At 29.2% G+C, this 27,580-nt stretch overlaps 1 protein-coding gene across 1 annotated transcript; it reads right to left on the reverse strand.

Moving 5' to 3' along the window:
- Window positions 1-970: 970 nt before the first annotated feature.
- Window positions 971-27,580, reverse strand: LOC113363372 (meiosis regulator and mRNA stability factor 1-like). The gene is made up of 19 exons (XM_026605864.1): window positions 27,470-27,580; window positions 23,611-23,789; window positions 23,104-23,535; window positions 19,496-19,683; window positions 19,088-19,182; window positions 18,374-18,503; window positions 14,574-14,688; window positions 14,033-14,105; window positions 13,342-13,424; window positions 13,158-13,238; window positions 11,190-11,362; window positions 10,948-11,114; window positions 10,708-10,873; window positions 5,534-5,733; window positions 5,124-5,299; window positions 4,781-4,936; window positions 3,388-3,579; window positions 1,908-1,947; window positions 971-1,087 (listed from the first exon to the last, which is right to left on the reverse strand). The coding sequence occupies exons 1-19, from the start codon at window positions 27,549-27,551 to the stop codon at window positions 1,032-1,034; spliced, it is 2,784 nt and encodes a 927-aa protein (XP_026461649.1). The 5' UTR covers window positions 27,552-27,580; the 3' UTR covers window positions 971-1,031.

Below are 27,580 nucleotides of genomic sequence, written 5' to 3' on the forward strand. Positions count from 1 at the left end.
GAATATCTATATTAGGGTGGTCCTTAATATGGATACTTTCGCATTTCTTTTCTCCCAGAGGCTTAAATGCTTCCAAATTGATAAAACAAAATCTCTGAAAGTTTTTGCTCTTAATATTGACCTTAAAAGAGTCCATACTCCAACCAAAATTATTTTTGGAAATAACATGAGTAAAATTCTATTTGTTTTTTAAAATTTTATACCTTAGCGACAAGTGATATATTTAAAAGCACACCTATCCTATTAATGAACACAGGCGATCATGTAGAATGATAATACAATATTAGAAAAATTTCTGAATATTTTAATGATCCTCCATTGTATTTTGTAAAAAAAAATTAAACTATATTAATTATTAAATAACATTATGTTGTAAATAATTGTATATCTCATGAAATTCTCTTGAACATGCTTTTGAATTCTTTCATCTTATCAAATAGGACTCTATCCATTTAGATATTAAGCTGGAGGTTCCACAAGGTTCGGTCCTTGGAACATTATTATAAATTCATTATTAGTGCAACCAATACTTCAAGTGACAAGTGATAATGTACAGCTAGTTTATATTTAATAACATGGGTCAAATGCCATTTGATTTTTAGAATTTTATAACTTAGTGACAAGTAAATCAAAATTTTGAGAATAATATTACTTATTAATATTACTTAATACTGCTTATTGATCACAAATAAAAAATTTACAACAAAAATTTGATATAGTTTATAAATATATTTAGCTCTTAATATATAAATATTGAGAGCTAAAACTTCCAGACAATTTCGTTTTACCAATTTTAAAGCATGTGAGTCTCCGGGAGCAAAGGAATTCGAAAATATCCATATTAAAGACCACACTAATCTATATACGTATATAAATTAGATTATTCAAATGCAGATTGATTGGTATTCATCAATATTTACATATTTCTACAATTAAATTTTAGATAGTACTTTACCTATTTTTGTCATTTTTCGTCAAAGTTATTGGTCCAATTTAAAATATACATAATTGCTTCTGTATTATATATTTATTTATAGATCATCAGTAGATGAAGTCGATGGAAATATAGCTGCTAAACGGCTTCTTCCTAAAATACAAAGTTTGAATTAATATTATATACTATATTATATTTATTGTTATTTTTATACAATTCTACTTTCTACAAAATAGCATAATTGTATTTTAGTTTCTAGGACAATTCCATAAAAGCCTTTAAATAAATAAATAATAATAAATAAAGAGCAAGTTTTTCACTCTATTGATGAGTATTTGAGTTATAACTTTTAATAAATTATTCTGTGTTTTTTTTTCTTTCATATAAAAGGCAAAACTTGGAATAATGGTTATGAGTAAACATTTGTTTTTTTTTAATTATATTTTATTTAAAATAGTATGTATTATATTAAGTATTAATTTAATTTTAATATCTATAATTGTATAATTGTGTTGTATAAATATAAATAATGTTAAAGTATAAATGTCTACGAAAACATAATAAACTAGCTGTAAATGATATTTTTCCTTAAGGCTAGATGCATGAACTTCCTGATGCGTTTACATAATCAACATAATCAATAAGAAATTAGATAAAACTATTTAAGTAATATGTCCAACTGTTCATTTCTAAAATAAAATCTTTACTTTCACTAAAAAATAATCAATATGATTTCCAATTGATGTCTTCTAAACATACTTATAATATCTGTAATTTTAAAAATTAAATTATTTTTGTTTAACACATTTCATTTCATACATTTCTTGTTCTAAAAATTGATTATGTCAACTGTAATCAGTAGCTACCTACAAAACACGAAACTTACATATGATGCAAAGGGCACATTTTCTAATTAGAATCGGTTCCAAACTTATTAATAACTTATAATATATTATTATAATCAAATACTTACGCTTTAGTTGATGAGACATTTGTCCAGCATGTGCTTCATCCTAAAAAAAAAAATTATTGTATTAGAATTTTGAGTCTTAAAATTTATTTTGTTAAATTTAATTTTATTTACATGATAAGACAAAGAGATTATTAATTATTATAATATATTAATACTAATACATCTTGCTATCAAGATAGAAAACAGTGCTTGTATCATTAGTAATTGATTGGTGAGCTGTATAAGATGTATCATTGAGTGAAATATCCCATTCAGCATCGCAATATATAAGTTTAGATCATATCAACAGTAATCATGCTGTAAAAATCAAACAACATGCACATCTCATTTAAGAAAACTCATGTTTAATTTTATATTCATTTGTATTTATATAACATTTTCTAGATCATATTATTGAAGTATAACTTTTTTAGGCGCGACTAGGGTGTAAATCCGTACAAATGCAAAGGAAGTGCGTTACGGCTCTCGATGAAATCATTTCTATATGGGTCGATTGTGATTAGACGTCGTGTATGTGAATAGAGATCTGTCGTTGTATGCGTACCGGCATCAACGTTGTATGCGTTCCGATATCAACAAGGAAATCGGCATAGCTAAATAAACATTTTAAAGTTACATCGTAGTACAAATCTTGATTTAATGAAAAATGTCTGAATCAGAAGAATATTTTACTGTGTTCCTTGTAAATAATAAAGCAAATTAAACATTTGTGCCGTGTATTAAACGTAAGTTTATTGATTAGAAATTATTTTTATATTATTCGTAGTTTCTATAAATTTTTGAAGTTATTAAAATGGAAAATATTTTTTAGACAAGACAGATATTACAGCAGTTCAAAGAATGATGTTATATCGCCAGCGAAAAAGTAAAAAAAAATACAAGCAGTCAATGAATGTATGTTAATTTTAATTACATGAAGTTCTTCAAACACAATTCCATGAGTGAAGTTGCGAAAACAATATTTGTTTAGGCCTTGTTCAACATAATGCACTATGTGAACAAATATTATAAAATTTATTAATCAGCAATTACTTCATTTCTCATTTCTCATTTCTAAATGCTAATTACAATGACAAACCGATCATGTCATATTTGAAGTATGACTTTAATTACATTATTGTTTTTAAATATTATATATATTTTTAATGCTATTATAAATATATAATTTATAATTTATCATTATATAAATGTGTATAAGGGTTGACATTAATAAATGTGTGCATCACGAATGTTACCATATTACTAATAAACATTATTCAAAATTGTTATATGATGTATTTATTTTACTTAAACGTATTTATTTCATTTTACTCATACAATAGCAAAAAAGCTTTACTTCAATCACGTGTGAACCTTACGCGCACTCTTTTTTTCATTTAGGCTGTTTATTTTTTAGAGTAATAATAAATACCAAAACATTTTCTTAAATAAAATAATAATACAATCTAGAAATAATAATCTATCTATTATCATTACTCACTTGATCCTTACAACTCGGAGCAGCCAACAAGTCCAAGGATGGTTTTGGAAGTTGAGAAGGTGGAGGTGACATCAACAAAGTTTCTGGGGCACTAAATAAATCTTCATCTGGTAAAAACATATTGGAATGTACTTTATTGATTTTCAGACGAATTTTTCTTTGCTCATTGCAACCTGCACTGCATTCAATGATCTAAAATGGATAGAAAAATGTTGAAATAAAATTGTAACTGACATATTGATCAATCAATTAATTAATAAATAATATATATACTAGTGGTAATAGGATGAAGGGTAAGGAAATCATTTGTTTGTGGTGGCTCTCACACCATGGACCTGCCTTCAGACAGACTACCATTTATTATTATTATTATATATACTAGATAACCCAACAGACGTTGACCTGCACCCATGTCTACAATTCAAAAGTTCCAAATTTTTAATATCCTATCCTATACTTTTTAATATCCTATGTGATGTCCAGCCTTTGTGATTCATTTATGGTCTTAGCCTAAGCAGTATAAGCAATTCAGAAAAAAATATTATAGTATTTGGGGTAAAAGAACAATATCACACTTGATTTTACCACACAACATAATTGCTTCAATAATTTAGTCTATAATTTTGATTATCTTGTACGATATATTAGTTGCTTTTTGGCAATTATAATGTCTAAATTACGTTTTTCTTACTATTAATTTAATATACATTATTACTTAAGTTTTATATTTTAAGTGAATTAATTTGTCAAATCCTATGCATATGTGCACTATTCAATCTAGGATCAACTAGCTAAATATTCGATATCCAATGCCAGCCAAACAAATGAATTTTTGACACAATGAAACTTTTGAATAATTTTTTGAATAAGTAAAAATTTGTTTGTATTGCGATTTAGTAAAGTAAGACAAAACATGACTGCATTAGTTAAAAAAATATAATCTGTCAAATTGAATTATATATTTCCATCTGCCAACATAGATACTTTATCTTATATTATTTTAATTTCAGGCACATCTTATCTGCTTTTCGGCAATAATAATGTAGACATTACATTTTTCTTGTATAGAATATTCTAATATTATCTAGTCTCATAATTTCATATAAATTCAAATTTCAAGTGAATTGACATTTCTATCAGATGGCAGTTCAAATGTTTTCAATGTCAAACAATGATAAGTGGCTTTTTGTAATTTTTGCCATTTATTTCTACAATATTACTATAGCTTTATCGTTCATTAAATCTTAGAAATTTCCTTTGACAAACTCTAAAAAGAATTATCAAAATGCGAATAACCGTTTAGGAGAAGTATCAAATCATTTGTACAGAAGAATTTTATACACACACACATATATATATATATATATATATATATATATAATTTCTATGTTACCTCAACCAAATCAGAAATGGCTTCCAATAATTCGATTAGTTTATCGAATCCATAATCAGATAATTTGCACTGTCTTCCAAAACATTGATGAAAAGCTGGTGCAAATTTGTTCAGCAACATTGTGTTTTCTGGCTCCCTGGTTAAGAGTTGTATAACCTGGTGGATAAAGTCAAAATTACTATATAGATTTAAATAATTTATAAATATGAACTGTAGCATTGTTATATCTTGTAATAAAATGTTAATATCTCTTGAAAAGTCTATAACTTTATTGATATAAAAATATGCATCATGTTACAGAACTAATACATTTTATCTAATTTTTTTTTTTATTCTCACTCACTTCTAATTTAAATCCATTCATCCGTTGAACTTCGATTTCAGTCTGTTCCTTTTTAGGCCTGGATAACAAAACATCACCATTGGGCAGTTTCTTCTTAACAACAACGGTCTCATTCAATTCTTCCAGCATATCAGATACAAAACACACACCATAGTCTGTTATATCGAATGGTCGACCTGGAAAAAAATAATATAATTTTTTTTTATTGATATTAATAAATCTAAAGCAAGTCTTCATCATACTTTTTCTAAGCTAAAAAAAAATTTAAACTTTTCTCCAAAAACAGTAATTTATTTTAATTCTACCCCTGACACTTTTGGATAAAATTCTTTTATCTAATTTTTGCAATAAACACTTTTCACTATTTTGATTATTTTTTTTTTGGCAATAATATTTTTATTTATCCCTACCTATAATTTTTTTAAAAGTCGATCCAAACTCAGACAGCAGCATCTTCATATCGTCTTGAGTCCTGAGAATCCTGCACAAGTCAGAAGCAAATAGTCTTTTCTGCACCTTGTGTGTTAAGGTGACTGTTCGATTGGAGCCTTCACCGAGGACTTGAATAATTGATGGTAAGGCTTCAAAAAGGTCTGTGAGCTTTTTGCACCTGAAAGATAAAAGAATATTTATCATTATTTGTTATGACGGCTGGCTCACAATAGCAGAACAAATCGCAGTGGCGTTTTACACATAAACTGCAAAGTTACTTGTGTGTTATGAAGTTGGGTAAGAAAGACCCTGTTATCTAAGATCTTTTTTTGACATTTGTGCGGCTTGTAAGTTAGGTTTTCTATTTGACAACTTGAGAAAAATGTCTGACTGCATAGCAATCACATGGCTTTTGTCAATATGACAAAACAAAATGTAATATAACATGTACTTGTTTAGTCAAATGATATAAATCTCATGAAATCGGTGCAGCCGTTCTTGAAAAAAACTTCGATAGATCAAATTTTGGTACATCAACACACGTAGTTTCTTCTGTTTCGGCGTCAAACGTTTCAGATTGACTGAAGACGTCGAGAAAAAAAAGTTAGCAAAACGAATTTTCTGGAAAACTACTTGGGAAAGTTATGAATAAATGGATAGTTTGAACCATTGATTAAGTTTTATTTGCACTAAAAATAATTTGGTCTTTATCAAATTTGGTTCTCCAACTGTTTAAAAATAACTTGGTCTTTGTCAATTTTGGTTCCACTGTACTAAAAATAATTTGGTCTTTGTCAATTTTGGTTCCAAGTGTACTAAAAATATTTTGGTCTTTGCCAATTTTAGTTCCACTGTACTAACACTAAAAATAATTTGGTCTTTGTCAATTTTGGTTCCAAGTGTACTAAAAATATTTTGGTCTTTGCCAATTTTAGTTCCACTGTACTAACACTAATTTGGCCTTTGTCAGTTTTGGTTCCAACTGTACTAAAAATAATTTGATCTTTGTCAATTTTGGTTCCAACTGTACTAAAAATAATATGGTCTTTGTCAAATTTAGTTCTAACTGTACTAAAAATAATTTGGTCTTTGTCAAATTTGGTTCCAACTGTACTAAAAATAATATGGTCTTTGTCAATTTTGGTTCCAACTGTACTAAAAATATTTTGCTCTTTGTCAATTTTGGTTCCAACTGTACTAAAAATAATATGGTCTTTGTCAATTTTAGTTCCAACTGTACTAAAAATAATTTGGTCTTTGTCAATTTTGATTCCAACTGTACTAAAAATATTTTGGTCTTTGTCAATTTTAGTTCTAACTGTACTAAAAATAATATGGTCTTTGTCAATTTTGGTTCCAACTGTACTAAAAATATTTTGGTCTTTGTCAATTTTGGTTCCAACTGTACTAAAAATAATATGGTCTTTGTCAATTTTGGTTCCAACTGTACTACAAAAAATATGGTCTTTGTCAATTTTGGTTCCAACTGTACAAAAAATATTTTGGTCTTTGTCAATTTTTGTCCAACTGTACTAAAAATAATTTGGTCTTTGTCAATTTTGGTTCCAACTGTACTAAAAATAATTTGGTCTTTGTCAATTTTGGTCCAACTGTACCAGAAATAATTTGGTCTTCGTCAATTTTGGTTCCAACTGTACTAAAAATAATTTGGTCTTTGTCAATTTTGGTTCCCACTGTACTAGAAATAATTTGGTCTTTATCAATTTTGGTTCCAACTGTACTAAAAATAATTTGGTCTTTGTCAATTTTGGTTCCAACTGTACTAGAAATAATTTGGTCTTTATCAATTTTGGTTCAAACTGTTATAAAAATAATTTGGTCTTTGTCAATTTTGGTTCAAACTGTACTAAAAATAATTTGGTCTTTGTCAATTTTGGTTCCAACTATACTAAAAAGAATTTGGTCTTTGTCAATTTTGATTCCAACTGTACTAAAAACATTTTGTCTTCGTCAATTTTGGTTCCAACTGTACTAAAAATAATTTGGTCTTTGTCAATTTTGGTCCAACTGTACTAAAAATAATTTGTCTTTGTCAATTTTGGTTCCACTGTACTACAACTAATTTGGTCTTTGTCAATTTTGGTCCAACTGTACTAAAAATAATTTGGCCTTTGTCAATTTTGGTTCCAACTGTACTAAAAACAATTTTGTCTTTGTCAATTTTGGTTTTGTTTTTTGTCAAATTTGGTTCCAACTGTACTAAAAATAATATGGTCTTTGGTTCCACCTGTACTAAAAATATTTTGGACAATTTTGGTCCAACTGTACTAAAAATAATTTGGTATTTGTCAATTTTGGTTCCACTGTACTAAAAATAATTTGGTCTTTGTCAATTTTGATTCCAGCTGTACTAGAAATAATTTGGTCTTTAGCAATTTTGGTTCCAACTGTACTAAAAATATTTTGGTCTTTGTCAATTTTAGTTCTAACTGTACTAAAAATAATATGGTCTTTGTCAATTTTGGTTCCAAGTGTACTAAAAATAATTTGGTCTTTGTCAATTTTGGTTCCACTGTACAAAAACTAATCTGGACTTTGTCAATTTTGGTTTCACTGTACAAAAACTAATCTGGACTTTGTCAATTTTGGTTCCACTGTACTAAAAATAATTTGGTCTTTGTCAATTTTTGTCCAACTGTACTAAAAATAATTTGGTCTTTGTCAATTTTGGTCCAACTGTACTAAAAATAATTTGGTCTCTGTCAATTTTGGTTCCAACTGTACTAAAAATAATATGGTCTTTGTCAATTTTAGTTCTAACTGTACTAAAAATAATATGGTCTTTGTCAATTTTGGTTCCAACTGTACTAAAAATAATATGGTCTTTGTCAATTTTTGTCCAACTGTACTAAAAATAATTTGGTCTTTGTCAATTTTGGTTCCAACTGTACTAAAAACTATTTGGTTTGGTATTTAGCCTGGAGGGAAGTTACATGAACTTCCCGATATGTTTAAATAATCGACTTAATCAATAAAAAATAAATTAATTTATGAGTCATTAAAAGTATTTCGAGTGGATTTATTACACATAACTGAAAACGTACGAACACTTTGACTCGGAGTATTTTCTAAAAGCAAATTTTCAAAAATCAATAATTTAAAACTAATCACGACTACTGATAAAGTATGATATCTTGAAAACTATTTTCAAATTTTATAAATCCGCGCAGGCTTTTTTGCTAAAGCGTCGGATCTTAACAAATGCCAGGAAAGCTCATAAATTTTTCAAAGTTTGATGGTGAAACGACTTATTGTAGGATCGTAATACTTTTAGTATGTTCTGTAAAGACAATGACATATATCGTAAAAAAAATTCCAAGAAAATTGTCGAACAGTAATATTTAACAAAAAATTACAAAAAAGCTATCTTTACCGAAAATTAATCAGTACGATTTCTAAGCATGATTTTTAGAATTGTTGTTAAATTTTCAAAATGGATTCAGTGTTGTGAGCTGAGCCGTAGACAAACATTTTTATCTTTTTCCTAAATTTTAAATTTTTCTAATCAGTTTAGTAGTTTATGGGAAAACGTCGATGAAGGTCTAATTTTGACTGAAAAGCGTTACTAGTATTTTTCAAACTTTGATGAATTTTTAAAATTAAACTACTTGTAGTAAGACCATGTATATCGCCAAAAAAAGTTCCATGAAAATCGGCTTAAATTTTGTTTAACAGTTCATTACAAGAAAACGGCTCGGTAGATTTTCACCTAAAATTAATCAGTATCATTCCCAAATGATATCTTTCAAACAGTTTTTGATTTTTAAAAATCGGTTCGGTAGGATGAGCTTAAATGTGGACGAAAATTTAACACTTTTTTTCAACATTTAATTACAAGAAAACGGCTCGGTACATTTTCACCTAAAATTAATCAGCATCATTCCCAAATGATATCTTTCGAACAGTTTTTGATTTTTTAAAATCGGTTCGGTAGGATGAGCTTAAATGTGGACGAAAATTTAACACTTTTTTTCAACAGTTAATTACAAGAAAACGGCTCGGTAGATTTTCACCTAAAATTAATCAGCATCATTCCCAAATGATATCTTTCGAACAGTTTTCGATTTTTTAAAATCGGTTCGGTAGGATGAGCATAAATGTGGACGAAAAGTTTAACACTTTTTTCCAAATTGCAAAGAAACGGCTTGGCAGATCGTCACACAAAACTGACAAACGATAGTCCTTACCAAAATACATCAAATAGCTTTTAAATTTCTAAAACGGCTCAGGCGTTTTTGAGAAAACGTCGATCAAAGGTCTAACTTTGACAAATGCCAAAAAAACAATACCAATTTTTGCAAACTTTGACGAATTTTTAAAGCTGAACCTGTTGTCGTAGGTCCGTAATATTTTAGTATGATATAGAAGACTATGGTATCTACCGTCAAAAAAATAATCATAAAAATCGTCGAATTTTTTTTTTTTTAAAACTTTATTACAAGAAAACGGCCCGGCCGATCTCTACCAAAAACTAATCAGCACGATTCCCAACCAATATCTTTCGAACGATTTTTGAATTTTCAAAATCGATTCATAACTGCGGGCTAAAACGTGGACGAAAGAGTTTTCACTTCTCTGCTATTTACTAAGAAACGGTTTGGCCGATCGTCGCACAAAACTGACAAACAATAGTCCTCATCGAGATACATCAAATGGCTTTTAAATTTTTGAAATCAGTCCAGCCGTTTTTGAGAAAACGGCGATTTACGGCAAAAAATCTATTGGTGCACACGCACACACACACGCACACACACACACACACACACACACACACACACACACACACACACATACTTTTTCCAAATTTGGTCTCATTCGATTCAGAATGGCTTGAAACGTCGAGAAAACATAAAATTAGCGAATCGGATTTTTTTATGAAAACATAAACTTCTCCTTCGGGAAGTTAATAATTTGGTCTTTGTCAATTTTGGCTCCAACCGTACTAAAAATAAGTTGTTTTTGTCAATTTTGGACCAAGTACTAAAAATAACTTGGTTTTTGTCAATTTTGGTTCCAACTGTACTAAAAATAATTTGGTCTTTGTCAATTTTGGATGCAACTTTACTAAAAATAATTTGGTCTTTATCAAATTTGGTTCTAATGATTTAGTAAACCTTCATCTGTCTCTTACCTACTATCTGCAACCTTGCACATTTTCCCAAACCGATTATGATACGACTGAGCAAACTGATCAAACAGCAACAAAGACTTTGGATAACCCCGAAGCAGGATCACAAAATCATTAGAAAGGCGCTGCAGCTGCTGAATTGTATCAGGAGAAGTAATTCCCCGAAAATCTAAAATAAAAAAAAGATTTGCAAACATGGAACTATTTTTAACTTATTTTAAATTTTATTATTTATTGTTTTACCTTCATAAGGAACATCGTTCTTGGAATGCACAATATGTTTAACACCAGATGCAAACTTCTTGACTGATACACCAGGGCAAGACAACATCAAATGTTCTAACGGCACTCCTGATGCCTGATCTATGATCAAGGGACTTCCCAAGGCGTTCGAGTAACACATCGCAAGACTAAATAAAAATCACAAGTCACCATACTGCTCGATATCAATCTAATTATTATTTTAAATATGATTTATCCTTTACCTCAGTATTGGTACGGAACCATTATGAGACTCTACTAATTTACACAAATTTTCGTTTAGTTTTTTCAATCCTATCCTGATATTAGGCATGTTGCCTGCGTTGTAGAGTGCCCATTGCTGATGGGGGCCTGTCGCACAGTGTCTGGCGCAAAAGAGAGGCTCCACATCTTGAGTCTAAAAGATAAAAAATGAAAAAACATTATTAGTAACTTGTAAAGCAAGATGTTTATGATGCTTCAAGTCGTTCTGAATCGCTTGACACCAAGCTGGGCAAAGACTGAAAGAAACTAGATGCATAAAAACGCGAAAAATTACCAAAAAAGTTCAAATTTTAATGCCAAAATGTATTAAATGTAAAACCTTTGTATTAAATACTGAAAGTAACAAAAAAAATTGACAAATATTTACTTTTATTGCATTTGTTATGAACTTGTAGTAAACGAATCTAAAGAAGTTTCACTTCAAAAAATTTCGAATATGTTTTTATGCATGTGGGGTATCGTTTGAAAGGTCTCGAAGAGTAAAATACAATTTTTATAAAAAAAATATTATATTCATAAAAACATCATAAATATTACTATATTTCTATTAAAAAATTTAAATGATTAAATTTTAATACAAACATGTGTGAAATGTAAAACTTTTGCATCAAATACTAATTTTAACAAATATTTTTTGAAAATATACACTTTTACTGCATTTTGTATAAACTTTTGTAAACGAATCTAAAGAAGTTTTACTTCAAAAATTCATATTGTGTTTTCATGGCTTGTGGGGTATCGTTTTAAAGGTCTTTTTGAACAGAAAACGAATACTGAAGTAAAATTTTAATTTTCGCAATTTTTTGTAAAAAACTGCAAAAATTTCAACCATTTTATTCGACATAAAAATGTAAATTAATATTCAGATTAAGTCGATTTATTTGGACATTCAAAAATAAATCATGCAACTTGCTTTAAGGAAAAATACCATTACACTTATACATTTTGAAATTTCAGTCTAATGAAGTTTCACTTCAAAAATTTTAAGTTGTATGTTTTACCACTTGTGGAATGGGGTATATAAAAATGATGATATAAATAAAAACGTAATAAGTATTACCACTTACATTTTTTTTGCATGTGAAATAAACAAGCTTAAAGAAGTTTCACTTCAAAAAAAAATGTAGGTTGTGTTTTTATGGCATGTGAGGTATCGTTTGAAAGGTCTTGAGAAGTATAATACGATTTTATCACTAAAAAGATCATATGTAACAACATCTATACTTTTATTGCACTTATTGTAAACGAATCTAAAGAAGTTTCTCTTCAAAATATTTACATAATATTTTCATGGCATGTGGGGTATCGTTTTAAAGGCCTTGAGAAGTATAATACAATTTATCAATAGAAAGGTGATATGTATCACCATTCATACTTTTATTGCACTTATAGTAAACGAATATAAAGAAGTTTCTCTTCAAAATATTTACATAATATTTTCATGGCATGTGGGGTATCATTTTAAAGGTCTTGAGAAGTAGAATACGATTTTATCAATAAAAATGTGATCATTGATACTTTTATAGCACTTATAGTAAACGAATCTAAAGAAGTTTTACTTCAAAAAAATTTAGGATGTGTTTTTATGGCGTGTGAGGTATCGTTTGACAGGTCTTTTTAAATAGAATAAGTATATTAAACTAAAATTTCAATGTTAAAATTTTTATACAAAAATTTGTCAAGAATTAGAAAAAGTTTCACTTCAAAAAATTTTAGGTTGTGTTTTTATGGCATGTAGGGTATTGAATAAAATACGGATACAAAAATAAAATTTTGAGATTTGCGAGATTTTGTACAAAATTTAATAAACTTGATACACTTATAAATAACTCATACAAAAAAAAATTGTTATTGATTATTTATGCATTCAAGGGAGTTTCAACTTGCAATGCAACTGATAAATGTCTTTTATAATTTATGTTAATTACCTCGATATCACTACTATTGCTGCTCGATTGTGATTGCACATTAGATTGCCATGGTGAAGCGCTTCGAGCTCGAGCTTGATTCTAAAAATATTAATTTGACACTCAATATATTTATTTCACATTATATTATAAACCAAATTGAACATCTTATAATATAATATAAAATATCAATGTATCAACTTACTAAATTTTTATTTGGTTTAGGTTTTGCTTTGCGAGGTACGCTTCTTGGGGCATTGTGATCAGGGGCTTGATCTTCTAATGATACTGTAAATTATAAAAAAATTATAAATATATATATTCTTGTTTACTAAACTTATGAAATAAAAGGTTTTATTATTTGTGTGATGTCTTTATCTCTATTTTTGAATTTATTATTTGTGAAAACATGTTTTCAGCAATTTATGAACCGATTCTGCTGCATAACAGATCAATGTTATGGCAAGGCTATGTTATGAAAAACTTTCCATACTAAATATTGACAAAAGCCATGTCGTTGCTGTGCAGTCAGGCGTTTTTCTCAGGTTGTCAGATAGAAAACATAACCTAGAAACCGCACAAATGTCAAAAAAACGATGTTAGATAACAGGGTCTTTCTGACTCAGCTTCATAACATACGAGTGACGTTGCAGTTTATGTATAAAACGCTTGAGTGCACAGCAAATACATGACATTTTGACAGCTTTCAGTATGATTTAGTAGCATAATGTGCAAAAGTTAGAATGTAACATAGCCTTGCCATAACATTGGTCTGTTGTGTGGCAGAATTGGCCTATTAATGTTTGAAATATTAACTAATAAATTATTTAAAATAAATGTCTTATAAATTGTCTTATTTCTGCAGCATATAAAATGAAAATAATCCTTTACTATACCTTTAAAACTGCTTTTAGACCATTCTGGGTGTTTATTAAAACTTGTAGACCTTGATCGTGCATTCTTGTCGACCTTAAAAAAGAAAATACACATAACTTGTAAAGATTTAATTAAACAATAATTATGTTATTAATATAATAATTATGTTAATTGGTTTATTGTCAGTCAAAATGCTTCTCGCCTTATCATGGAAGCTCAACAGAAACTATAAAATAATCTCTGGAGCAACTCAGATTCGGCTGAATGTTTTGATCATCATAAAGAAACTATTAATATAGAGAACACAAAATTCTGGTGATTAATTTGATGCAAAGTCTGTAATATTTGTAGGATAATGCATTAGTTAAAAAAAAGGTTAGAGTCATTCAAATAAGTCTTTTTTAACTAATGTTATTAAGTTTAGTATTGCTAACAAACAGAAGTGGGATAAAAATTTACAAATAAAGTGTTGCTCATTTTTAATTTGTTCCACAAGTATAAATCAATGAATTTATTTTTTAATTACATCCATGCAAAAAAGTTCTATTATAATTTACTTACATTGCTATTTTGATTAAATTGTGAACTAGAAGAAGCACTGAAATTTGTTCCCTGCAGTCGATATTGTGGTGAACTTTCTGTGTTGGATGTGGTCGCCGATCGTTTTGTATCAGACCTAAATAAAAAAAAAAAACAGTTATATGTCTATTTAATAATGTGTTTGATTATTATTTATTTATTTATCTATTTATCATATAGCCCACAGAGTTGATCCAGGAGGACTTAAAAATACAATTTTAATAGTACATATTATTATATTAAATGAGAGTGTTGAATAATAGAAATACAAGTATTCTAATATTTAATTTAACTAATGTTTTCAAAATCCTGGAAACAGGATTATTATATTGACAATGAATTTATTATGATAAAATCAATTCATCAATTCAGAGAAAATATACCATTTCGCGCCAGGCTGCACAACATTTTCAGACAATTTACAGTATTTTCATTCAATCTACAGCATTTTTATTCAATCTAAAATATTCTTAAACAATTTGTGACATTCTCAGACCAGCAACAATATTCTCAGAAATCTACAACATTCTCAGACCAGAAAGAACATTCTCAGATCAGCAATAATATTCTTAAGCAATCTTCAGCATTCTCAGACCAGTAACAACATTCTCAAACCAGCAACAACATTCTCAGACCAGCCGCAAAATTCTCAGACAAATTACAAAATTCTCAGATCAGCAGCAATATTCTCAAACAATGTAGCTGGTCTACATTCTCAGACCAGCAATCACATTATTGGATCAGCAACAACATTCTCAGACAATCTACAACATTCTCAGACAATCTACAACATTATTAGACAATCTACAACATTATTAGACAATCTACAACATTGTTCAACAATCTACAACATTCTTCGACAATCTACAACATTCTCAGACCAGCAACAATAGTCTCAGACAATCTTCACAATTTTTAGAAAATCTGCAATATTCTCAGACATCTACAACATTCTCAGACAATCTACGTTTTCAGATCAGCAACAATATTCTCAGACAATCTACAACATTCTTAGACAATCTACAGTATTTTTAGGCAATCTACCAGATAATCTAAAAAAATCTATGGTATTCTCAGAAAATGTACAACATTATCAGGCAATCAACAATATTCTACGACAATCTATAGCATTTTTAGGCAATCTACAACATTCTCAGACAATCTCAGACCAGCAACAATAGTCTCAGACAATCTAAAGCATTATTAGACAATCTACAATATTCTTCAACAATCTACAGTACTTTTAGGCAATCTACAACATTCTCAGACAATCTTCAGTATTTTTAGGCAATCTACAACATTTTCAGACAATTTGCAGCATTTTCATTCAATCTGCAGCATTCTCAGATGATCTACAACGATCTCAGACCAGCATCAATAGTCTCAGACAATCCACAGCATTCTTAGACAATGTACAACATCCTTCAACTATCTAGAGTATTTTTATGCAATCTACAACATTCTCAGACAATCTACAGTATTTTTAGGCTATCTACAACATTTTCAGACAATTTGCAACATTTTCATGCAATCTACTGCATTCTCAGACAATCTACAACATTTCAGACCAGCAACAATAGTCCCAGACAATCTACAGCATTTTTATACAATCTACAACATTCTTCAACTATCTACAGTATTTTTAGGCAATCTACAACATTCTCAGAAAATCTACAGTATTTTTAGGCAATCTACAACATTTTCAGACAATTTACAGCATTTTCATTCAATCTGCAGCATTCTCAGACAATCTACAACAATCTCAGACCAGCAACAATAGTCTCAGACAATCCACAGCATTCTTAGACAATGTGCAACATCCTTCAACTATCTAGAGTATTTTTATGCAAGCTACAACATTCTCAGACAATCTACAGTATTTTTAGGCTATCTACAACATTTTCAGACAATCTACAACATTCTCAGACAATCTACAACATTTCAGACCAGCAACAATAGTCCCAGACAATCTACAGCATTTTTATACAATCTACAACATTTTTCAACTATCTACGGTATTTTTAGGCAATCTACAACATTCTCAGACAATCTACAGTATTTTTAGGCAATCTACAACATTTTCAGACAATCTGCAGCATTCTCAGAAAATCTACAACATTCTCAGAAAATGTACAACAATATCAGATAATCTACAACATTCTCAGACCAGAAACAATAGTCTCAGACAATCTTCAGCATTCTTAGACAATCTTCAGCATTTTTAGACAATTTCAGACATTTAAAATTAAGCAATCTACAACATTGTAAGACCAGCCCAAATAATCTAAAACAACTTAAAACATTATCAGACATTTACAACATTCTCAGACATACACAACATTCTTAGACAATCTGCAGCATTCTCAAACCATCTACAACATTCTAAGATCAGCAACAATAGTCTCAGACATCCTACAACATTCTTAGACAATCTACAGCATTTTCAAGCAATCTACAACATTCTTAGACAATCTGCAGTATTTTTAAGCAATCTACAGCATTGTAAGACAACATTCTCAGACCAGCAAAAATAATCTCAAACAATCTAAAACATAATCAGACATATACAACATTCTCAAACATATACAATATCCTCAGAAAATCTACAACATTCTCAGCCAATCTACAACATTCTCAAACAATCTACAACATTCTAAGACCAGCAACAATAGTCTCAGACATCCTACAACATTCTTAGACAATCTACAGTATTTTTAAGCAATCTACAACATTCTTAGACAAACAACAGTATTTTTAAGCAATCCACAACATTGTAAGACAACATTCTCAGACCAGCAAAAATAATCTCAAACAATATAAAACATAATCAGACATATACAACATCCTCAAACATATACAATATCCTCAGACAATCTACAACATTCTCAGACAATCAAGAACATTCTCAGACAATCTACAACATTCTCAGACAATCTACAACATTCTCAGACAATCTAAAACATTCTAAGAAAATCTATAACATTCTTTGACAATCCACAGTATTTTTAAGCTATCTACAAAACATCCACAAAGACACAGGCATTCCTACAATTCAAGAACATATATCAATGGTTGCCATTAATTATAAGAACAGAATTGACGTCCTTCTAACCTACTAGCATGTCATTTATACCAGGAAGGTCAGCCGATCAAGCTCAGCAGAGAAATACCTGGAGATCTAATATAGTTTATTTAACTATAATACTTTATTATACTACATTTTATTGTTTTTCTTTCCCTTTTGATTTTAGTTGTATTTTCTTTTACATTAGTTCTTAGCTTTAGCAGATACGCCACTGGGGGTATCTACTAAATTGTGAACAACTAATTTTAAACAACTTGTCAGCATTCTTTCTCTACTAAATGTAATTAAATATACAAATGATTCTTTGATCATATACAGTGTTTTAAAGCAATCTACAACATTCTCAGATAATCTACAGTATTTTTTAGCAATCTATCAGACAATCTACAACATCCCCAGACAATCTACAACATAATGATATTGAATCATTTACATTTAAACATTCCAATCTTAAATATAGATTCAATTCAATTATTTTTGGTTTCAAAAATTATTTATTGACCAAGAAATTATTATTAAAATTAATAAGAATTATAAAAACAAAAACGAGGCTTGAAAAATATTTCATCCTGCTGTTGATAGATATATCAGTTATCAATTATTCAATATGATTTATATTTATTTATTGTTATTAAATAGTATAAAAATAATTTATACTATTAATTATTATTATTTAATGATAATAATTATTTCTTACCTATTATTTTTATTCCAAAGCAAATGTGGCATCGGAGGCATTGGTGATAAAGGACCACACCGCATTGACATTGATGCTGTTGTATGGTAGCCCTCATCTGTGTCTAAAATGTCTGGACGGAATCTCTGATCTGAAATACAAAAACCAATAAATAAATACATAAACATATAAATAAATATATAGACAGACAAATAAAATGAACAGATTACTATATACTAACGTAAGAATTATTATTTATATATATAAATAAATGACAACTGTCATTTCACATTTTAATATATTTATATCATTTACCAACTATTAACATAATATTATTAGTATAAGTTATAGTTAGCATAAGTTATTAAAATGTATTGCCAATAATTTATAAATTTATGAAGCAATTCTTCATCATAACATAGTGTTGTCATGGCAACGCTATCTTAAGCTTGTTTATTGGTAGTGAAAACTGTAAAAATGTCTAACTATTTATTATGTTATAATATCATTCTTCCTTGCTTTTTTATATGCAAAATACGTCTGATGTCACAGCAAATAAACATTTTCACAGTTTTTACTATCAATAAACAAACATAAAATAGAGTTGCCATGACAACGCTATGTTATGAGTCATAATTGCCCCATCAATTAATTTATAGAAATTTATAAATATGATATATGTGCATTTTTAAGGTCAGAATGTAAAATTTATAAGTAATAAAATAATATAATTACCAGTTCTGTTACTACTGTCTTCTATGGGCCAGGGTGAAGTTTGTGTAAATATTTTATGGCCGAAGACATCCTCACCATCCATTCGTTTCTGAGCCCTATGATAAAAAATATTGAAATAGATTATTTTCAATTTAATATAATATAATAATAATAGTTAAAATAATATTATACAAATGCATGCAAATGTTATGACTGGAGCATAACTCTGTATGGATCAGAAACATGGATAAAGGTCGACTTCTACGTTTCAAGCATTTAAAAAATATGTTTATCTATTAAAAATATTAATGCAGTTGTATATTATTCTATATTAACCCTCTCTACTCGCTAATTGCAGAATTAGTACGTATTAGCGGCAGCATCCGAGTAGAAAGGGTTAAATTACTTATGTGTATTATTGTATTTTACCTTAATGCATGATCATCTGTAGGAAATCTGATAACGGCAACACCATTCTCGGCGTCCAATTTTGTAACTCGGCCTCCACAATTATCAGACAGTTGCTTCAAACGGTTCTTTACTCGACTAGAATCTTGGGTTATTGGAAGATTTGTTATTGCCAATTCTACAGGAGATGGTGCTGGACTTGCCCCATTCTAATGGAAATAGAAGAGATTATTAGTATTAATGACTAGGTGTATTATAAATAATATCTTCATATTTGTAATCTACTTTTCGAGACCTATCAATATCACATGACAAGGTGCCTATTGGCAAGTTGCAAGTTGATGTACCACAACTGCTTTCGATGTTTATGGTTCTTTGTACAAATAATTTTTACAAATTTTCCTTTTTGCGCAAGAATTTTCATCAGATTTAGTATTTGTTATTCATTTAAAGATGTACACATGTATATTACAGCGTTCTATTACTAGTAGTCAAGTATTAACCCTTTCCACTCGCAATCTGCAGAATTAAGATGTATTTTGCGCCGGAGCGGCATCCGAGTGGAAAGGGTTAATGTTGCACCCTTGAAGATAAAGCGCTTATTTAGTACTTTCTTTAGATTTATGAAATTTAATAACTTCCTGAAGAAAAAATTTATGTTTTGGCCAGAAAATCCGATTTACAAATTTCATTTTTGCTCAACGTTCCTTATCGTTCTAAATCGTTTGACACCGAAATTGGATAAAGTATGTGTGTGACAAAATTTAAACTTTTTGTCGACGTTTTCTCAAAAACTACTGCACCAATTTCAAGAATTTAAAATCGTTTGAAAAAAAAACTCGATAAAAATTCGTTTTGATTAGTTTTGTGCGACTATCACCCGAGCCGTTTCTTTATAATTAGAAGATACATTATTTTTCATCAAAACTTCTGAACCAATTTTGAAAATTCAAAAATCGTTGAAAAGATATCATTTTGTAATTGTGCTGAGTAGTTATTAATAAAGATATAAACTAGCTGTAAGTGGAATTCTGTCTTGAGACAATTATGGCATCGTGCCTTAAGGCAAATTGCTGGAACTTCCCGTACTGTAACGAAATGTTCGTGGAATACTGAATGTTTTCAAATAGATTATTATAAATATTGTAACATTGTCTAATATTTATAAGAATTATATAAACTGAATTGCAGAGTTGAAATTATTTGTAAAGTATATTAGAACTATAGTCAGAATTAAAAATAAAATCTGAATTATTTCGATATACAAAAAAAAAAAAAAAAAAAAAATTGGGACAATTTTTTTTTCCAAAATCAATTATTTTGTTAAGACAAGCAGAAAGTTCTTTGAATCATTTAAATCGGACGCTTAGTTCTCTCAAAAATTGCCATTTTTTACATATTTAGCTAATTGAATGTTTTTTAGATCATTCAAATCGGATACTCCGTTCTCTCAAAAATTCGATTTCTATTTTCTGCACTCTTTGCTCCGTATCTCCAAAACGGCTGGACCTGCCTTTGCCAAAAACTAATCTGTTCTTTGCCCTATCAATAGGCATCGAATGTTTTTTGAACCATTCAAATCGGTTGATCCGTACACCCGAAAACGTGGACGAAAATTTGTATCCATACATACACACACACACACACACACACACACACACACACATCCATTTTTTCTGAGGTATGCCAAAACGTTCAGAAACCTTCAAAACGTCGAGAAATGTAAAAAATTTCAATTCCGATTTTCGGCCCATTACAATAACTTACCCTACGGGAAGTTAACAAGACATTTTCAAATATCTTTTTTAAACGAGCTCGTCAGGCTGCACTAGTTATAGTAAAATGTTCTATAAAGAATATTGATTGTCATAATATATCATAAAGTATAGATTTTATATGCAATCTTTGGAATAATCATCTATTAGGTCTACATGAGCCTTTTTTTGAGGTACTTTATAAAAATCTTTTTAGGAAGCTCTTCAAGATGTACAAATTATAGTAGAAAACTTTAGTTCTACTATGCTTTTTTAGAAATTATATAGATTTAATAGACAGATAAAAAATATTATTTATATATAATTTTTGATATATTTAACAATTAGGACTACATGCTATTTTCTATAAAAGTTTCTTTTCCTAAGAGTTTTCCATAGAAGTGACACTGCTATACAAACCAGCAAGCCAACAAAGAAATTTTTTAAGATTATACAATATCAAGAAAAATGTATTAAAAATTTAAAAAACACTGATCCTGATTAATTAAAAAACACCACAAATTAAAATTCCCATTATTTAACTCAGAGTAATAAATATAAAAGCAAAAGTTGACAGACGTTGTTTATAGATGACAGATGTTGTTTATAGATGACACAGGTAGTCAAGCGAATAAATATAAATAAATATAAATATAAATATAAATTATCCGGATATCGCCATTAGGAGATGATAATAGAGTTTATAATCCATTCTAAAAAATTATAGGCCTACGAAAAGCTGTTCAATTATAAAAAAACATTAAAGTTTAAAATAATGGGCCGTGTCTTCAAGACATACACGTTTTGCTAAGCACTATCTTCTTATATATAAAAAAAAGTTCGGTATTATGTTAGGTATGCTAAAACTCTAAAATGGCTGAATGGATTTGGTCAGACTTAGTTTTAAAAAATTCGTGCTAATCCAGAGGTTGTGGAAAAGATGAGATATTATTTCAAAACCGCATAAAAACTTTACATTTTTAATTTGAAAATTTTTGTTGAAGCGTAATTTAATTGAAACAATGAACGGCGGCTCATACGTCAAATGTCAAATGGTTTTGATAGATTATGTTCAATTAACTTTAATAGGATGTTTTAGATGAATATTATTTAATTGTAGTAAGTAGTTTTATTTATACACAAAAGCATAATTAAACGAGTCACAAGTGTAATTAGAAACTCAAAATATCCATTTCAAGATATTGAAATGTTAATATGGAAATACACTATCTGGCTTTATGGCACTCTTTTTTTTGCAAATCTTTTTTTTTAAACTTTGTACTCTGAAAGAACTCATTTGTATAATTATATATTCATTTGTGTTTAACATTCTCTAGAATATATCATTATTTTGCTTAATTTTATTAAATTAAGATCCTAAATTTGGAATCGATAGAAGGGAACATTTTGTCAATTTATTTATTAGAAATTTTTTTTGACTCTCTAGAAATGGTTAAATACCTTATTTAACAAAACAACGTTTACAGAGTCAGCAAGTAATTAATAAAATTACAGATATTATAAATCTATTTGAAGGATATCAATTGTAAATTGCATTGATTAATTTATAGACAAAAATCTTAATTTCGAAATAAACAGTTAAAATTTTTATGAAGATAGCTAAATTTCAATCTTTATTGACTATGACGATCATTCACACATGCAAAAAAGCTCATGCAACTTGCTTTAAGGCAAAATACGACTTACACCTACTCTTATATATAAAAATGGAGCTTAACATAATGTTAGGTATGCTAAAAGTCAAAACCGGTCGAACCGATTTGGACAGTTTTAGTCTTAAAATATTCGTGCTAATCCAGAAATTGTGCAAAAGCTGAGAAATTACTTCAAAACTATTGATCATCTATCCCTTACCTTATTAGGAGTTGCCCTAACAGGAATACTATTGGTCAACTCTGTAAAACAATGATGTTCACTCGCACACAATATGAGAGCCTTCGAAACATTCTGCTTATGCAACAAAATCACATGAATCTTCTTCCTGTGTCTCAGATCACTCAGATCAGCAGCAAAATTGACATCACCAGAAATCAGCAGAATTGCAGAAGGTGCGCCATAAGTGTCAGCAAACCTGCGCATGCATTGTCTTAATTTTTCATCTGCTGCATTTTTGCTTGTGGATGAAACATGGATTAGGTTGACTTGGGCGTCACATAGTTCCTGGATGACTTGGTTGGTTTCTTTGCGAACATCACAGACTACTACAAATTCAGCCTCTCGGTAGCCTTCGAAGTACATATCACGGATCATTTGGGCAATGCACATTGCTGACCTACCACGAGGCACCTGGGGGTAAATGAATTAAAATTAATCAATGCATTTCTTTCTATCTATTACCATTTTGGTTTGTATCTTTTTTACCTGGCAGTTTTCAATGTCCCAAAAGACTCCAATTGGTGGCAGCAGAGCACTTTTGGCAGTACTGTTGTCACTGTGATATCCACAATTCTGTTTGCGTTTTTGGCGGACTTTGTGGGAGTTTGGACGAAAGTATCCATCAGAACCGGCAGTGTCTGTGTCAGATTGGTTGTATGAAGAATCTGAAAGAGAATAGTAAATGAAAATTAAAATAAATACTTATTTGAATTATAGTTTTTCTAATTTTCTTCTTATGGGTTCATTGAAGAGTTAATTTGGAATTGCAATCACAATACAAATCAAACATTAATTTTTACAGGAAGAAATGGCTCAACCAATCCTTAACAATAACTTAATTTCGAGATAAACTTCGCTGCAAGGCGAAATCTTAACAGTATTTTAAATCGTATACTTTTGGTAAAGACGTTTTGTTGAAGATTGCCTCATACAACTTGAAAAAATATTAAAAAAATAAAATAAAATGAAAGCAATTCTGAAGCATTTAGTAACACTACATTTAGATTTGAAATACTTTTGGCCAAGACGTTTTGCAGAAGGTTCTCTCATTAAGCTTAACCAAAATGAAAAAAAAACAACAAGCAATTCCTTGTTCATGTTGCTAATATTGTAAAAAACTGAATGCAATAGTGATTCCTTCATCTTATTTTATGACAATCTTAATTTTGAAACATTTGGAAACACTACATTCAGATTTGGAAGACTTTTCACCAAGACGTTTTGCAGAAGGTTGTCTCATATAACTTCACAAACAATTAAAAAAATCATAGAACGACAGCAATTCCTTCTTGTCCACGTTGCTGATATTGTAAAAAACTGAATGAAATAGTTATTCCTTCATCTTATTTTATGACCATTTTAATTTTGAAACATTTGGAAACACTACATTCAGATTTGGAAGACTTTTCACCAAGACGTTTTGCAGAAGGTTGTCTCATATAACTTGACAAAAAAATTAAAAAAAATCATAAAACGACAGCAATTCCTTCCTAGTGATGATTATAGTGAAACATTTGGTAAAACAACATTCAGATTTGGAATACTCTTGGCAAAGATGTTTTGCAGAAGGTTGTCTCATACAACTTGAAAAAAAAATGCCAGCAATTCCTTGTATATGTTTGTATAATATTGTAAAAAACTGAATGCAACAGTTGTAATTTCATTTTATTTTATGACCATCCTAACATTGAAACATTTGGAAACACTAAATTCAGATTTGGAATATTTTTGGCAAAGACGTTTTGCAGAAGGTTGTCTCATACAACTTGATAAAAATTTTAAAAAATTATAAAACAACAGCAATTCCTTGTCCATATTTCCAATATTGTAAAAAAATGTAAGCAATAGTGGTAAGTTCATTGTATTTTATGACCACATTAACTCTGAAATATTTAACACAATTGTTTTCTGAGCACACCCGAGATTCAGAATCTTGAAATAAGGCTTTGATTACTCTTTTAATGTATGGTGATTAATTTAAAAATATATGCAGTTCATAAAGTAAATCATGGTGAGGATTTGCTAGGCCCTGTAAGATTTATTAAAAGATATATGTTTATTAGATGCAGATGTTTCAGCCTATGTTGAGACCATTATTCAGTGGAAAGACAAAGTATCCAAACACTACATTTAGATTTTGAACTTTAACAAGTAATTTTAAACCTTTTATTTGAGAGGTAGTCTAATGATACTACGAATGCTCCCATGGAAATTTATCCTTTTTAATCTTAAAGTGATAGTGCACACATCAGTGACTTCACGGATAGAAGTTTAAAAAATCAAAGATTGTTAAAGCCTCATGTTCTCATAAAATTCAATTTGAAACATAACAAATGTTGGAATGCAGAAGCTGGTATCTTTCTGCTTCACATTTATATATCAAAGCTCCTTACTCAGGCAGTCCTGGTGTGACTACTTCAATGTTAAAAAGAAATAGAGACACGTAGTCTCTAATCTGTAAAGTGCCTGGTCAACCACAGCAAAAATAATCTTAAAAAAATGATTCTAATTGCCATTTAATTGCACCAAATCCAGCCAGAAGAACATACATTGTTTATTGCAAAATCTTTATAACCACACTTTACTGGAGCACAATGTACAACATTCTCAGACATCTACAATCTTCTTCGACAATCTACAGTATTTTTAAGCAATCTACAACATTCTCAGACCAGCAAGAATATTCTCAGACAATTTACAATATTCTCAGACCAGCAACATTCTTAGACCAGCAACAATAGTCTCAAGCAATCTACATTCTCAGACATCTACAACATTCTTCAATAATCCACAGTATTTTTAGGCAAACTACAACATCCTCCGACCGGCAACAATATTCTCAGACAATCTACGATATTCTCAGAGGTCTACGACATTATTTGACAATCTATAACATTCTCAGACCAGCAACAATAGTCTCAGAAATTGCAGCATTCTTGACAATCTACATTTTCTTTAGGCAGACTACAACATTCTCAAACCCTCAACAATAGTTTCATAAAATCTACAACATTCTCAGACACCTACAATGTTCTTGATGATAAATTTGCTCTACAAGTATATATAGCTTAAGTTTTTAATTGTACATGTTCTTGTCATTAACAAATATAAAAATGTATATTATCCTTTTAACGATCTCTGTCTTTTTCTGTTGTTGTTGTCACATTGGAGAAAGTTCTCAATATATTTACAAGAGAATCTTCAAAGAGAGAGCTCTTCAAACACAATTACATCATGATTGAAATTGTGAAAACAATATTTCTTCAGGGGTTGTTTAACATAATAATTCTCTGCATTTTTATAGATATTAAAAAATATTAAAGCAATACAGCTTTATTCTATCATGCCGAAGATACATCTTTTTCAGAAATATATCTTAGACACTTTTGGAAGTTTAGAGAAAGTCTACACGTTTTTTGATTGTGATGGCTATTAAGTATTACAAAGTTGCATATTTTTAAGAATATTGAATAATAAATTGATATTCAGATTTATTACTCTAAAGAAGAGATCAAGCACAACAATAGTTTGTGTAGCTGTGTATCATTTATTTACAGATATACTTCATAATGGACATCTATGCAGTTTATTTATTGGTAGTGTCAATGAAATTATTCAAGATTGTTATAAGCTCACTGTGTGAACGAATATTATAGAATTTATTAATGAGCAATTACTTCATTTCTCTAATAAAGTCCTAAATGCTAATTACAATGACAAACCGATCGTGTCTGAAGTGTGACTTTAATTGCATTATTAATTCCAAACATTTATGGTATTAAAAATATATATAATTTATAATGTTTGCTATATAAATATGTATAATGGTTGACATTAAAAAATGTGTGCAACACGAGTGTTACAATATCACTAATAAACATTATTCAAATTTGTTATATGATGTATTTATTTTTACTTAAATGCCATCTCGTACAATATCAAATAAGTTTTACTTCAATTGCGTGTGAACCTTATTTTTAAATTAATCACCATATGTTGAAGAAGTAATCGAAGACTGATTTAAAGATGCTGAATATCAAGAAACAACTTTGTTTGGTTTTAGGAACCACATTTAATACATGTAATAAGGAGCCTCCTGTTATTCTTGCAGCTTCGAGAATCATTTACGAGAGAGAAAGGAACTGATGAACTTACTGAGCTCTACAAGTATAGATAGATTAAGTAAATGTAAATATTTATCTTAAGCCTAATGAATGAAGAATGAATCAATATGTTATACTTAAACTACTTTAAACAAATAATACATATTTGGTATGACTTTTATAACTTAAGATATTTAAGTATTTTAATTTATAACATAAGACTTTTATAACTATTTACTTACGGAATTTCCTGTGAATACACAAAGCAGATAGGGCTTTGCTGACATCACCAACAGAACTGCTGTCACTATACATATTGCTCATCTTGTATATAAATTCATTAATTAATAAAA

Source organism: Ctenocephalides felis, unplaced genomic scaffold, assembly GCF_003426905.1.
Source record: "Ctenocephalides felis isolate EL2017-DRISC unplaced genomic scaffold, ASM342690v1 CF-g0.4_SCAFFOLD_00845, whole genome shotgun sequence".
In the NCBI taxonomy this organism is placed as follows: Eukaryota; Metazoa; Arthropoda; class Insecta; order Siphonaptera; family Pulicidae; genus Ctenocephalides; species Ctenocephalides felis.

What these genes read in the sequence shown, in the direction of transcription:
- LOC113363372 (XM_026605864.1), bottom strand. Translation starts at nt 27,551, where the DNA reads ATGAGCAATATGTATAGTGACAGCAGTTCTGTTGGTGATGTCAGCAAA. An exon ending in GTGTATTCACAGGAAATTCC is followed by an intron (nt 23,790 to 27,469) that starts GTAAGTAAATAG and finishes ATTCTCTTTCAG; the next exon opens with ATTCTTCATACAACCAATCT. An exon ending in CTAAACCAAATAAAAATTTA is followed by an intron (nt 13,239 to 13,341) that starts GTAAGTTGATAC and finishes TAATATTTTTAG; the next exon opens with AATCAAGCTCGAGCTCGAAG.